Source organism: Gossypium raimondii, chromosome 13 (assembly GCF_025698545.1).
Source record: "Gossypium raimondii isolate GPD5lz chromosome 13, ASM2569854v1, whole genome shotgun sequence".
Lineage (NCBI taxonomy): Eukaryota > Viridiplantae > Streptophyta > Magnoliopsida > Malvales > Malvaceae > Gossypium > Gossypium raimondii.
Window position 1 is genome coordinate 49,378,190 of NC_068577.1, and position 17,078 is coordinate 49,395,267.

The 17,078-nt window shown below is 29.5% G+C and overlaps 1 protein-coding gene and 1 non-coding gene across 2 annotated transcripts; one reads left to right on the plus strand and one right to left on the minus strand.

Annotated features, from left to right (window-relative positions):
• Positions 1 to 347: 347 nt before the first annotated feature.
• TRNAC-GCA (transfer RNA cysteine (anticodon GCA)) lies at positions 348 to 419 on the plus strand. Its single transcript has one exon. It is a non-coding gene; the product is annotated as a tRNA-Cys (tRNA).
• A 101-nt stretch (positions 420 to 520) lies between these two features.
• Positions 521 to 3,907, minus strand: LOC105782911 (uncharacterized). Its single transcript, XM_012608006.2, has 5 exons — positions 3,739 to 3,907; positions 2,473 to 2,602; positions 1,381 to 1,474; positions 893 to 973; positions 521 to 803 (listed from the first exon to the last, which is right to left on the minus strand). Exons 1-5 carry the CDS (start codon positions 3,770 to 3,772, stop codon positions 666 to 668), a joined length of 477 nt encoding a protein of 158 aa, XP_012463460.1. The 5' UTR covers positions 3,773 to 3,907; the 3' UTR covers positions 521 to 665.
• Positions 3,908 to 17,078: the final 13,171 nt, after the last annotated feature.

Here is a 17,078-nt window from a genome sequence, read left to right on the forward strand (position 1 = left end):
ATTTTTTTATATAAAAAATAAAATTTAAAAAAATTAATACAGGTCAAGCCCAAGTTTTAGCATTTTTATCTGGGTCGGGCTTGGGCAAAATTTAAGTCCATTATTTAGGTCGGGTTAGGCCTAAGCCTAATAATCAAGCTTAAAATTTTATTGGGGCCCGACCCAAATTTGACCCATGGACAACTCTACTTAATATTATGCTTGGTATTATTTTTTAAATAAAGAATTAAATTAAATCTTTTAAAAGAAGTGTTATATTTTTAACCATAGAATAGTGAATATCTTTCAACAAATCTTTTTATCATTTCAAAAGATATATTAAATTAACAAAGAAAATATCAACAAATGGGTCCATAGCTCAGTGGTAGAGCATTTGACTGCAGATCAAGAGGTCACCGGTTCGAACCCGGTTGGGCCCTCTTTTTTTTCCAATTTATATGTGTTAATATCTTTTATCGTGTAATTACATAATTTCTCTCTCGTTTACGCTAATCTCATTCATTCGATCCCGGATAGAGAATAAAAAAAACTAAAAACATAATAAAACTGCATTAATCCCATATAAAATTCTCAAACACTTGGAATTCAGAATTCATAGCAGAACAGGTAAATCCATCAATCACTGTAAACTTGGAACTTCATGACTAACCACATTGAAATATGTCTTACATAGTAGCTTCTACTTCAGCGTCTGTCTCAACCGGCACACTTGGTGAATTGTTTCCACCTCTCAAACGCGAGGATACATTGTCAATTGCAGAATTGAGTTGGCGGATTTTTGCATTCAGGGTCTGCCTCGTTTTCTGCTTTCATAAGCGGAGCTCAATTAATATAAGGATAGCAAACATATATATTATGGACCATGTCATAAAACGAGGTAGAACCCAATTACCTCTAGACCTCCATCATAGTAAATTGGTCGCTTTGCCTTCCGGAATCCATATTCATCTTCATTTAACAGGGATCTTCTAATCTAAATCATAAGAACAAATTAAGAATTCAGATCCAACCTGAATATCCAAAACGTCAAACGTATAGCAAAACGGCCACTCATTGCACGAAACAACAGCAATTAACATTTCATCATTTCCTGAAATATGCTGGGGGATGATGTTTACTATGACAAGACAAGAAGAAAGAAAGCATGAAACCAACCAGTAAAACAGGATACATCGTTTTAGCATTGTTACTGGCATAGCTTTCGAGTGCTAGACGGGCAAAAAATTTTGGTTTTTGCGATTAAAGTAATGGTTTGACAACCCAAACCAAAAAAGGAAAAATATAATGCCTTTTGTGGTTTAAAACCAAAAAAGGTGATTGATTGGATACGGTAGAACATGTGCAGGAAATCAAGTGAAGACGAATGCAAACACTAATCACCTGTGGTGCAAAAATATATCCCAGAGTTCCAAATAAAGCACCTCCTAAAAGAAAACCAGCAGCAAAATCGTTTCCTCCACCCTTAGTGCCATCACTGCATACCATCAGAGTGAATAGAAAAATGATGAGAATAGAGTAGTAGAAATATGCAGCGACATCACTATTGAGACAAAACCAACATAAGTAACTGCAAAATGCTACCTGGAGTAATCTAACATGGTACATTGTGGAACGCAGTAAAAAGTATATTTGCTTTAAAAAATCAGCTCAGGAACATTTAACACAAATGGAATGTATTAATATACCATGGAGGAGTTCAGATATGCTTTAAACCTTTTGAGTTTGTGCATTGAGAGGAGAAGTTCAGTGTCAAATTTACAACTTTTTAACAGTCAAATAGAAGTTTATTAATTGAGAAATCATCCAATAAACAACTTAATAACCATTGGGTAATCTTATAAAAAAAACCATAGGATATAGTAAATAGATAAAGGGAGTTTTTAGATTCCACAAGCAATGAGAAAGCATACACAATCCCCTACGGTGTAGTAAAAAATAACAATGAAAGGAAAATAAAGGAAATGGGAGATGTAGTAGTTTTTAAACCCCGCTTACAGAGTTAAAAAAAACTCCCCCACTGCAAGTGTATCAATGGCAACCCCGTATATAGTAGGCAGAAATGCTTCTATTGACGTCATTCTTCCAAATGTGTTCAGCAATGAGACAACACTAACTATATAAACAGGTAGTGATGACCTCAAGACTTTTGGTATTGGTATGAAGACTTCAGTTTTGATGTTTGGCAATTAATTTTGAGTTTCAAATATAATAATCTTGAAAGTGCATAACTTCTTTGGTAGAGCTGTCTGGCACCAAGGTGATTTAGTAAGACGGACTGACACAATAGTCATCTAATAACCCAGCATACAAGAAATCTAGTAAACATAAAACCAAACGCTTGGTAGAGGTATGGCTGGAGTAACAACAACTAATAATCAGGCGTTCAGCTTACCACAGAGCAGCATACTCTTAATATGAAACATGAAAATTCATCCAAGCTTACATAACATGGATTGTTCCAGATTCACATACCGGTACTCTGCACAAACAGAAAACCGATGATTAGATGCCATTGGTTTCCTCTGAACTGCCAAACTTGGTATTTTGCCAAAGGTGCTGGACTTAGCGAAACAAATTTCACTTGCCTGAAGATGAGAACCACCTATAAACCAGAGAGAAACAATGATAAAGTGAGCATAAAGAAAGAACTTGATAATCAATTATTTCATTGCTGTATGTCAGCATTAACAACAAGCTATCCCAAGTTCCAAGAAGAATTTATATAGTGAAAACCAATGCAACATGAAATAGAAAAAATACTTCTTTCCCATTTTACATGTCTTAATTTCATTTATGGAAGTTAGAATATGACTGTTACTTTTCATAATTTAATGCATTTGAATCCTTAAATCTTCCCTCTTTTCCTTTTTTTCTCTTTGGGGCTTTTACACCAAACCTATGTTACTCTGAACGCAGGTGTGAATTTCGGTACGGATACGCATTCAACATGGACATGTTCATTTCATACTAAGTTCCATGTATTTTGAGAGTCCTTGGAGACCCATATTCCATACCCATGTTTTGGATATATGATATAAGTGTTAAACACGGGTAATGCGAGAAAAATGGGAAGTCTAAGCAACAGCACCAAACACCATACAAGTTTGATATCAATGAAAATATTCAGTAATTTCTAAAATAAAAATGGAAGAAAAGATTTATATTCCTAAAATTTACGTCCACAGTCAACGAAACATACAGGATAAGACAGAAGAAATCAAGAAATAAACTTGACGCATATCTATTTCTAGTAATTTTCCTTCCTTAAAAGAATTTTAATCATCTAACATAGGAAGTGCTTATAATCTATTAGTTGAACTTTGGACATAGAAATCTCCAGTCTTATCCAACAGCATCATCTCAATTAACTTGGATCACTGACTTCCTTTCTGGTTGAAAAACATCACTTTACACACGAAAGCAAATATTCACATTTTTAATAATTATCTTCATAAATGTAATGATGTATGATTTACTTTCATATACTTTTTTAATCAACTATCATTTACTTAAAACTGAAAATCGAGGATATAATTCTTTTTTTTTCCCTTCAGAAACAAAAATTCTAGAACATTAGTCATTTACGCTATCTAAATTCAAAAATCATGCTCCAAAAATCAGATAAAACATGTGCAGTTACAACGCATATTAAAATATTCAAATAAAGACGGAGCAGCAATCAAAAATTGAAATGATTAAGTAAAAAAAAAATAGAAAAGTTGATTAAAAACGAAAAACCTGAGATGGCAACGGGAGCGATGCAGGAAGCCATGAGAGATCTAGTGAAAGAAAGAAACCAAAGAGAAATTAGTTGGACCTTTTTGGTTGTTTTTCAAGGAAAAATAGAGAAGCCAAAATGATATTATTATATATATATATGTATGCAATTAGATTTTATTTTTTCTGTTTACGTATATGCCCCTTCTTCATTTAAGATTTATATTTTATCAAACCATTTTTATATGTGATTTCCTTCAGGTGTTTTCGTTACGGTGTGGATGATAGCATCTTAATTCCTTGGGTTTGGACCGATTGTGCACTTTGAGCTCTAAGGTAAAATCTGCATACAAGTGAGAGCCCTCGGATATCAAAATAGTTAAAAGATCAATTATATTAGATGATTAGATTATTGACATTTAATTTTTTAGTATGAAGTTTTATTTTTTTATAAACATATTAATGTATTTTTTATTTCTTATTGTTTTAAGTTTTTTAATTAATGTTTTGATTATATTTTTAAATTATTTTTATTTTAATTAATGTATTTTTTGTTTTTAATCATTTTTATAAGCATATTATTATTTTTCTTTCAATTAATGATATTTACAATAATTATTTGATTTTATAAATAAAATATTTAAAATAAAAATACATTAATTAAAAATAAAAATAAACATTAATTAAAAAGAAAAAGCTTGAAACAATATGAAATAAAAATACATTAATATGCTTATAAAAATAATGGAACCTCGAGACTCAAGGATGTAAGCGCAATTATCTAATCATCTAACAAAAGGAGTTAATATGTTAAAATATTAATTAAAAAAAGCTTGAAGCAACATGAAATAAAAAATACAAATGTGAGTAGTAGAGGAATTGAATTTGGGATTCAATGATGTAATTACAACTATCTAACCATCTAACGAAAGAACTAATATGTTAACAAATATTAATTAAAAATTTAAAAGCTTAAAGCAACATGAAATAAAAAAATATAAATATGAGTAGAAGAGGAATTTAACTATAGACTCAAGAATGTAATTGCAATTATCTAACCATCTAATTAAAGAACTAATATATTAAAAATTTAAAAAGCTTAAAGTAACATGAAAAAAAAATATGAGTAGGAGATGAATCAAACCTGAGACTCATGAATAAAAGCATTAACATTTAATCATCTTATTAAAACTGAAAGTGCATCCAACTTGAAATGTTTTCTTGCCATATTTACTGAATGCGTCCAACTTTTTTTTAGAATTTTGCAAAAACTGACTTAATCTGATAATTATGGTTGAAAATTAACATTTTTGGATAATTCCGAATAAAATTTAAGATTTAGTTTCAATTTTGTTATTTAAAATTTTTAATCTAAACATATGATTGTTTTGATAGTATTTTTCATAAAAAATTGTTTACGCAATGGTTTTATTAATAATAAACAATTAAGAACCATTTGGCTACCCAATCAGGGAAACCAACGGACAAACAAAAAGATGAGAAATTGACCCTTTTTACACACAGCAAAGGGGAAAACGAAAAGAAAAACCAGTCAGCTAAACCTTCAATCTTCCATGCCTGAATCAAAATAAACAAATGATAGAATTGGGTTTAGCAAAACAGCAGTGATGGTAGCAAAATCTAAGAGGTAATCACTAACTAAAAGCCATGACCTGGATCAGCCCACCGTCGACCTGCATCCACCAAATGACGGAACTCCTCAGGTATGTCTTCTACCTAGTAACAATCTGCGTGATACTGGATTCCTTTCTTAGGTAGCGAATGCGCCACTTAACTATGTTCTCTGAAAGTCTGTGAAAAAATGCAGCTTTCAAAAGAAGAGGATAAAAATCTAACATCGTGTAAGTAAGCACTAATACTAGATATATCATCAATATTTGCGTTGAGCCTTTTAACGACTGTTCTGGAGTAGCCTTCCAGGATTACACATCAGAACCCCATATCTCTGGCAAAATGCAAGGCTTGGAGACAAGCTAAAGCTTCAACTGCAAAAGAATCAGAAATGGCTCTGTTGAATCGAGTACAGGCTCCTAGAACGAATTCTTCCATATCTCTAACAACTACTCCTGTAGCAGAAACATGGGAAGCCGCCCTGAAAGGAAATAAGGCTGAGTTGGAGGCATCCACCCACCCAACGATGGGATTCGCCTAAGGTCATTCCCAATCCTCCGTTCATTCAACTCCTGATATATGCTTAAACAAAAAGAGTAACATCTTGCACCGTTTGAACTTTGTTTTCATGCACAAGCAAATTTCTTGAATAGATAACGCCCAAAGCGTGATAGCGTACTCGACACTTATCTTCACCAAAATTTCTGAATGAACCAAACATCCGATTAGGAAAATCATTACTGTTATCTGAATTTGACCAGGAGAAACCAAGAGACGACTAAACAGCCGAGGCAAACCCACATCCCTTCCCAACATGGCTACTGTCTTCAACCCCCGTGGAACAACGGGGACAAAGAAGTAAGAACGAGTTTACAAACAATGGTCGGATTTTGAATTTTATACCAATAAACTTGAAACATACTTGGCCCTAAAATATACACCTAAATAAGCCATTTCTATCATTGTAAATTTGGAATAGAGGGATTGGTAAAATTTTTAATTAGTGCCTTAAAGTCTTTTAAAATTTTAAAAATTCTTATTAAACCTTTAAAATTTTAAAACTTTAAATTAAATCTCCAATATTTTTGGAATTTTTTAAACCCATAAACATTTTTGAAAATTTTAATTAACCCTCTAAATTTAATGCTAACATCCGTGACTAATTTTACCACTTCAACTATGGTTATGTCGAAAATACGCCTTAATATAAATACACCTTTCACATTAAATAGAACCTTATATGGATACAAATCAAAAATGAGAGTTTGAACACATATTATTTTTATAAAGGTATAATAAAATATTAGAAAAACACATCTTTTTATAAAATTATTGATAGAATAAAATAATACATCGTCAATGTATCAAATACCGATCTTCAAAAATTTTCTTCTAATATCATCAAAGAAAAAAGAGAAAGAAAACTCTTAAAATTTGGGGAAAACGTTTTGAAAATTTGGATTTTTTTTTAAATTGTTTACTTTAAATTAAAGTATTAGATAAGTATACTTTTTAAAACTTTTAGTTTCATATTTAAATTTAAAATAATTAATTAAAGTTTTCCCATGTGTCCACCTAAGCAATTTTGCTATGTTTTTGTAACTTATTAAATTAAGCACGTCATTCTATTTTTGAAAATTAGAAATTTAGTCCTTATATTTTTATTTCATAGAATTTAATCTTTTTATTTTTAGACTTTAAAGTTAAGGTCTGACAGTTAATATTATTAATTTTTATTAAATTTAAGTTAAAATAATTTTTAAGTAATATGGTTACTAAGTGGGTATTTTTTTATTTCAAAATGTCATAGCAACAAATTTAACAAAAAATATTAACAGTTAGACCTAAATTTTGAAATTTGAAAAGTAAAAGAATTAAATTCCATGAAATAGAAGTATAGAAATTAAATTCTAATTTTCGATAAATACAGGACTAATGATATATTTTAACCTAAAATAACGATACATTATACATATCCACCATCTAATAGAATTAAATATGACTTTAATTAAAATGACAAAATTAATATTTAGGTTAGATATTCTGTTGTTGGCTAAACTACAAAAATGGTTGCAAACTTTGGTAAATTTTCTTCTCTTTTTTTTTTCATTGAACTATGAAAAGTTACATTTTAGTCACTAACATTATCAATTGATGAGTCAACTGAGCACCAACTCAATTGAGTAATCTATACTATATATGAAATACTTGACTAATTGGTATAACGAGTCAATCGAGCACCAATTCATTTATGCAATGACGAAAAATCATTATTTCATAAAGTAAATTATATTATTCTAATGCTATTTTGTCATTTTATTTCTTTTATATAGAAAAATAATAAAATATACACACATAATAAAATTTGAACCCAAACTTTCGTAGCTTTCAACATTTGTACTTTTATCTTTCAACTAAAGCCTTATTTATTATTCATATAATTTTTAAAAATATATTGTTAGATTATGCTATTTGTTACTCACAAGCGAATGTGTTATAATATAGTAATAATTATTTATTTAAAATTTTAATTAAAATATATTAATTTTATATTTTACTAATTTAAAAATTAAATTTAGGATAATTATTTTAGATCAGGCACAGATATAAGGTAATATGAGTTAATGTGTAGAAGAAAAATAAAGATCGATATTAATGCCTTTGAATTGATATAACTAATTTTTAAAATTCATCCATCAACAATAGAACAAAATTTTTTAAACAAATTGTTTTCCTCGAATAAATCAACTTTAGCCTTTAAACCATCATGCAAGTGAAGAATTAACTTTTCTTTAATATATCATTTGAACTTAAAATAAAATAATCATTTTTAATTTATGAATTTATTAATTTATAAATAAAGTTAACATATGTGTTGAATTGAAAATAATAATTTATTATGTAATTGCACATGTATTTACTTGTTTAATTCATTTGTTTTGTTTTATTTTATTTATTTAATGTAAATAATAATTATCTAAAGATAAAAATAATTATTTTATTTATTTAATAACATAACTTATTTCATGTCTAAATTAATATGAATAAAAGCCTATTTCAAAAATTTAAAGCTTTTATAAATTAGATTATTTTTCTAATTAATATCAATCTTGTTAATATACTAAAATATTTTTTATGTCAATTTAGTAATATAATGGATAAAAAATATTTTTCGAACTTTTATATGTACTATAGATAATTAAAATATAATATAAAAATAGAAAGAGTAAACCAAAGATATATAAAACAAATATTAACAAAAAGTAATAGACTAAAATCCATATAAAGTTATAACAATAATGCAAGTTTGGTTGGAGAAGAGATTTTATTTTTCACGAGAATTATATTTTTCACTGGGATTAAACAATTAAAGAGCAACGATTACAAAGATAACAAAATTAACACTTGGAGAAATTAAGCCAACTATATCCTCAATCAGCAAAGCTTTAACTGAAACTAGGGGATCCTTAAAGATATGCAAATTATTACGGTGAAAGTTTGCAATCTTCGCCATGTGATTAGCAATTTTGTTGTGGTCTCTTGGAGCATGTCGAACTCTCATTTTTCAATTGCGACACGACAATTGATGGATTAATCTCAATTCTGACATATTGTGTTGTTAGCGGCATTTCCAACTAAGATCAATTCAACCAGTATAGCATTATCACATTCCAATTCTATTTGCATAATACCAACTTTCCATGCTATTTGGAGACCTTCTAATAGAGCTCGTGCTTCCATTTTGAATATCCTATTCTTACCAAACTCATCGCAAAACCCTGTAGCTAGTTTGCATTGTGGTCTCTGAATACTCTCCCAATTGATGCACTACCAGTAGAAACTGAGATAGCACCATCTATATTTAGCTTTACCCATCCTGTTTCTGGTGGCAACTCTTGGGTGTTGTAGAAGTTCTTCAATTTTAGAATTTGCTAAACTCATAGTCCAAGCAATCCCTATGTAAATAATATCCTTGATACAACTATGAGTCGATCTTAAAGATATAGTTATTCTGACTTTTTCATATTAGCCAACATGGAGTAGAAATAATTACTCTTTTCTTATAAAAATACTTGATTCCAAATTATATTAGATTTTTTTCTAAAAAAGTTAAAATTATAATATTTTGTTCAACAAGAAATTACGCAAAGAAATAATAAGAAAATCATATAAAAATTATTCATGATTGAGAGTGAATAAACAATAGAGAAATTATTCTATATATCCACTATCAATTAAAGCTTTAAGAAATACTAGCAATGTTCCCTTAGAAAAAAAAAAAGAAGAAACACTAGCAATGTAAATCACACATACCTTTATATTCAAGAAATAATACTTTTTTTAAAAAAAAATTGGACAAGCTGAAACACTCGCCATTTAAATAAGTAATACAACAACAGCAGAGTCGAAAGAAGAATCATCAAGAACTACTGCCATCAAATGGAAGGCACCTAGCCATGGTTGGGTAAAACTTAATTCGAATGGAGCTAAAGCAAAGAGAGGAAACTGGTCAGCTGCAGGTGGCGTTTTACATGACTCGCATGGTAATTGGTTAGCAGGATTTTCACGATTTATTGGGAGAGGTTCTGCTTTAATGGTTGAGTTATGGGCAATCCTCCATGGTCTTGAAATAGGTGGGAGGAAAGGATACACCAAGGTGATAACTGAATCTGACAATAAAAGTGCAGTGGATATGCTAACAGATGATTCACTAAGGTCATCATCAACAATATTAGTTCAAAGAATAAATGAGAAATGTAGACGTAACTGGACTGTCAAATTTTAACATGTCTTCCTTAAAGTGAATAAAGTGGTTGATTGCATAATTAAGTTTTGTTCTAGGAACATATATGATCTAGAAATTATTGATTTCCCTATGCTTGATGTTAGACAACTTCATTTAGAAGGTAAAATGGAGGACTTCTACGTAAGAAATATTAGATGTTAAGGTGGTTAGGGTGAAATGTTACTTATTTGTATAAAAAAAAGGTGAGTTTATAAATAATTTGTCCCTAACGCTTAAAAAGAAAAGGCAAAAAGAGAGAGGAAAATTCCGTTTAAATTAACGGAGGGATCAGCGTAAGAAGATGAAGAGTGATGTATTGTAGCAATTGTTGGGAATAGCAGTAAGTTGATATTAAGAAAGTTGAGAAGGGGTATTAAAGGGAAAAAGAGTCGAAAATGATGCCCATATAACGACTAATTGTGGCGTTAAATCCAATGTAAACGCTTCGACGGATCCGCTCTCTTTTGCTTACTGGGAATGCCAATCATTGAGATGGTTATATTTCCACTGTTTTACTCCATCTTTATATTTATACTAGTTGAAGAATGCCCTTAAAACACTAATAAGCAATTTCATACTAATTACAGTTTTATTCTTTGAAGTATATCACTACACATTTTGTAATAATAAATGAATTGTGTTGCTTATGTTCTTATTGCCATCCAATCTCGAGTTTAAATTTCAACCATTTTTTTCTTAATTTTTAATGTATATTAAATTATAATACACTTATGTGAATATATATATATATAATAAATTTTAAACAACTGATATAATAATGCCATGTATAATTTGAGATTAGAATCATATCTAGTAATCTGATGTAAGATTTTAATATTTTCCTTTTCCAATGTTTTTAAAGAAAAATAATAATAAAATGATTGAAGCTTTCTTTTTTAATGGAAATTACTAAAGCCTTGAGACTCTGTGAACCAAAAAACATTGGTTTGCAAATTTCTTGTAAGTTTAGGCTTTCTTTTCTTCATTATCGGTGGTAATAGTGATTAATTTTTTCATTACGGGTGTACTCTAAAAAGATAAACGATTGGCCATTAAAATGTGTTCCATTTCCATGAGTGAGAATTGAGTTTGTATGAGTTGATTATTAATAAGAGAATAACTCAGATTAGGATGATACTAAAGGCATTAGTTTTTAGGCACAAATAAGATAAAGACATGTTACACCCATACACCAATTGGGACACATGACAATGCGAGAACTAACTAAATCTAGATGGTCACTCAGTGATCGACTATCAGCATGCATTGTACCTCCTGTGGGAGGGATCGTCCGTCATTAATCACTTGGTCAGATCTATTGTTAACCAATCCACTAGTAACAGATACACTCTCATCATTCGTGCCCTAATTGGGACACATGGCAACACAAGAATTATCTAAACGCAGGTAGTCACTTAGTGATTGACTACCTACATGCATCATACCCTCCGCGGGAGGGACCGTACGTCCTTAACCACTCGGTCGAATCTACTATTAACTCATCCACTATTAACGAGTGCACTCTCCTCAAGAGGGAACCATCCAAGAACCCTCACTTGCCCATAATACCCCAAAGCAATTGATACTAGCATTCTCTCTCTTTGACATTTTTTTACCAAAATCTCAACAACAACCACAAGTAAGAAAAAACAATCTTCATAACAACACTCCCCTTGATCTAATCAATCAACCATAAAAGATAACTATGAAAGAAATCATTAATTCAATAAGAAAATTAACATTAATAACAAAAAAAAAAACATACTATCATAATAACCAATATCAATCATCTAACTTAAGTACTTGCCCACCAATAAACCATAAACTAGCAAAAAGCTAAGTATTATTAACAACAACAAAAAAAAAAAGGCAAGTACACCCAACATTCTCCTCATGACTTCATTCTCTCCCTTTTTTGTTGGAAAATCCAAAGCCCTAGTCAAATACCTCAAGTAAGAAGATATTATAGCGTAATACTTGACCTTTTTACCTAATAAAAAGCTTAATCTGACTTTCTAGATAATGAAGTTGATTTTCAATACAAGTCACCTCTTCATCTAGATGTTTAATCAATATACTCTTATAAGCATTAGAGGTCCCGACAAATGTAGATACAGATGTAAACCTAGTTTTGACTAGTGCAACATCTTACACTGGATTCTCATCAATTTCAAAGTCTACAACCTTAATATCTGAATGAGGTCTTGAAACTGAAGTTCCTTCTATCTCTTTGAGCAATTTAGTAGCAATATCTTCACTTAGCTACATCAAGTATCTAGCTTTGACATCAATTGAGAACTCATTGAAATTGCCCATCAGCTGTAATGGGATGAAAACTAAAAAAACTAAAAAGAAAAGGAAAAGAAACGGACACAGAGATTGGTTATATAGTTTGAAAGACTTTCCTGCGACTACAAAGCCTTACCTAGAGGGTAATCCACTATCAATTTATAATAAAAGATGTGATTTAAGTTCAACTCTCACCAAGTTGCAACCCCACTCCTATATATAAACTAGAATACTCTCCTCAGTAAGACCTTCCCCTTGAAAACATAACTACAAACTGAGCATGAACAATTTATTTACAAAGTAATTGCATTAAAAACAAGTTCCTTACCATGAACAATTAAGTGCTCTCTCTCAATCATGCCAAATCAACTAAGTAATCCTTCTTCAAATAGGCATTATAGGCTTGCAATTCTCCAATCAGTGTAAATGTATCTTCTCTTGAATGTTCTTCAATAAGTCATCCATAAGGAATCAAATATATTGAGATCTTTAAAGAAAAGACTTCTATAGAAATTAAATGTCTTCCTTTAAAGAAACATGATCACACGTAGAGTTAGTTGCTTAGTTGAGTTAGCTAATTCATTCATTGTACCACCTATAATAATTGATTTGATCGGAAATTTTTTATATAATTACTTGTAAACAAAATGAGTTAGAAACTAAGGTAGTGTTTGAAAAAGCACCTAGTAATTAGATTTAAGTGTAATTGTTTGTAATTACACAAGGGTGACATATTTGAGTAACCATTGTAATTGACGGATCCCACTGGATTAGAAGCAATTGAAGCACCCCAATTACACTTTTCAATTCTTAGAGGAGGGTGAGAATTAGAGTAATTATTTGGGTAATTATCTCCAAATCCAATTATTCTATGGCTTTCGAAATACTTATACTTATTCATGATTTAACTTTAAAATATTATTATTTTTATGCAAGTTTAAGTTATGAAAAGAATATTATAAACACGAACACGCATTGAGTGCTCGAGATGGTTATGATTAAAATTATATTATAAATCCTAAAAAATATGTTATAAAAAATAATTTATGTGTATTTTATAAAGTTCTAACAAAAGAATTATATAACTAAAATCTTAAAAAAATTTATGTTATGGTCAAATAGTATATAGAAAATAATTTATGTGTTATAAAAGTGTTATAATATATTTATTTATAAAAAGTTATAGCCAAAATATATGAACATAACTTATTTACGTGTCCATGCTATATATTATAAAAATAAGATATTTATATAAAACGTGTTATAATATTTTGACCATAACTTATTTATAAAAAGAAGTCTCTAAATTTATGGTAAAAATATATTATTTACAAGAAATTAATGTTATGAAAGTTGTTGGACATTTTATAAAACTTTTTATAAAGTTTATGTATTTAACTTTTATATTATTTTAACCTAATTTACTTATTATAAAACATTATAACCTAATATAAGTTTTTATAATTAAAGTTACATATTGTTTATGTTGTAGATGCTAGTTTTTCAAATACAAAATATTTTCTTACACCATATTATGGGGTACAATACTATTTGAGAGAATAGAGCTAGATACAAATATTAGAGGCAACTCGCAAAATTTTCAATTTGAGACATTCAAAGCTTCGAAATATGGTTGAGAGGACTTTTGTTGTTCTAAAACCAAGATTTCTCATATTAATAACATCACTTCATAATTGCGTAAAAAACAAAGTTGAATCATACGAGCATGTTGTATACTTTATAACTTTATTTGTAGGTAAAATTGGGATGATTCATATTTTGAAGAGTGCATAGAAGAAAGAGAATAATTTTAATGATACAGATTCAGGTTCACATGATGAAGAACTCAATCAAGAACCAACAGATGATGATAAGAAGTATACATTAAATGTTAAAAGAGGGAATAACCCAACAAATATAGAATGCAATGGTAATGAGATAAAATTGCCGGTGATGTTTATTTATTTTTTGTTATTTCTTTTAGTAATCATATTATCGACTATTTTCTTTGACTAATATATTATGTATGATGATTTGATTTTAATTTTTGTTACCCATTTGGAAATTTCTTTTATCATAATAATTTTTTTACAGTAATTAATATTTATATAAATGTGTAACTAAAATTTATACTACCGAACATGAGAGAGAAAATTATGATAGAGTTACATTCAACCAATCAAATCCGTCTAATAAAAAATTGCAACTTATTACATTTATTCAAATTATTTTTACTGTCGAAATAGATAATGTCTAGTCGTGGCTAAAACAAATTGTCCTCAACAACTTTGCCTGCCCATTACAGACTATAAAAAGTACAGAAGAAATTTAAAACATGGATTTGATCGAGTGTGTACCACCTCATTTTATTTATGTACATAATATTTACTAAATTCAACAATATTTCAATAAATTCCAAATTTCAAATTTCAAATCACACCATATAATCTTTCTTAATTCCTAAATTTCCATCCCTTTATATCTTTTTGTCAAATTGGTATTTATTTTTTAGTTAAATTTAATTTTAGTCCTTTAAAAAAATCGAATTGTTATTTTCTTAATGAAAATATTGATTAAAATGTTAAAATTTTAAATATGACAACTTATATAAAAATTAATACGTAGTTTACGCTATTTTTAAAATATTATTTTTAATATTGTTATAATTTTTAAATTATTTATTGACATGATATGTAAGAGAAATAATATAAACTGTCACGTTCGTTGTCAAACTAACATCGTTAAAAGAATTAATATTAAATATCTTTTTAGAAAAGTTAATAACCAATTTTAAATAAAAAAAATAAATACCAAATCATATATAAGTTTTTGTTTAAATTGACACAATGTTATTCTTCTTCAGTAATTGTAAGCCGATGCTCATACCATTCACGTGAGAACATTATCTTCTATTCTTATGAGGTCATTTATTCTGCCGATAAATGTATGGTATCTCGGTTGGTGAATGTTGTTTTTGGGCCAACTACATTAGGCTCAACTATTTTTCCTTTTTATCATTCAACTATGAAAATTATAAAATACGATAAATTTTTTTTTCGATCACCCAACTATGAAAAGTTATAAAATGGTCACTTAATTATTCAATGTTGTCTTTTTTAATCACCCAACTATCTTGAATTTTTTAGTATTTTCATGTTTACGTTAGCCAACTGGTGACCAAAAAAGACAATTAAATAGTTGAGTGATATTTTTAAAATTTTCATATTTGAGTGACCATAAAAGAAATGTACTAATAGTTAGATGACCATTTTATAACTTTTCATAATTATGAGACCAAAAAGAAAAAAAAAACCCATAGTTAGGTGACCTCTATTACAGTTTACCCTTTTTTTATGCACGGTGTATGAATTAATTTTTTCATAATGATATTTATCATAAATTTAACTAATTTATTTAGATAAGTCTCATGCTTTTTGTAGACTTTAAGATATGGCTTATTTATTTGTTAATAATCAAATTTTATCAAAATATAGAGAGTATTGTCAACAAGGGCATTCTAGTGTCACGGGCCAAAGTTCAAAGCCCGTGACCATCGCACCAAATGCATCCAATGGAGGTCTATTGCTCAGATGGGGATCATTTGGCCCACAAGAATTGGTTCGATTCAAAGAGCTATTAGACAAGCTTGTCAGATTGAAGCCTGGTTGGCCCGATAATAAAGAGATGGCAACTTAGGCTAATATGGTAACTAATCTTAGAAGATAGAGGGAATCATATCTTGTAAAGATTAGATTATATTAGATTTGATAAGACATATCTTGTAAGTCCCTAAAACTAAGGGATATGGTTAATCTCATCCGTCGATGTAAATGTATTTTGACCGTCGGATTTGGGGAGCTCAACGATAAATAGAGAGCCCCCCTCAGTTGTACTGACTCCATTCATTGTTTCATTATTCTTTATGAATAAGAGAAATAGAGAACATTTACTCAAACACCTTGTGTGCATTCTTTTATGTGACTTTCTGTTGTTCTTTGTTGTTCTTCTTTTGGCATAAATCGCTTACGCTCTTCAATTGGTGCCTTGGAGAAGTTCTAAAAGAATCGTCACTTGAGTTAAGGCTGACTTGGGTGAGTTTGGACAAATGGATCGCCTAAGGCCGCACGGATTGCGGGACGAAAGGTCTAGCCCCGTGACACTAGTGCGTTATAGATTTTTATCCAAAACTTGTATCATTTGATGATGCCAAATGAATCGCTAGAAACATGTGAAATGTATGATTAACCCAATAACGAAAGTTTCATAAGGGGACTGGTGCAGGCTACCATGAGACAAAATATTTTCTTTCTAAAGAGATTCGGTATGTCCAAGGTCTAATATTGAAATAATTTTAGAGGTTTTTCCTGACTTTGTTCGTGCCAACAAACAATTCGAAATACCTCTACTCTTTTAAAATAGGTCCGGGTCAGATAGCAATGATTTGAAGCATTTCTTTTACACTATTTTGAAAACTCAAGGAGATATATAAAATATACATCTAGGATGATCTAATCTTAAATTTTAGCCTTAGTTAATTCTAGTAACGGGAAATGAAAACCACTTCAAATTTATCAACACAGAAGTACATTTAACGGAAAATAACAAATTTATTCAAATTTTTTTTATATTTTTCTTTCGATTAAAAAATTTAAAA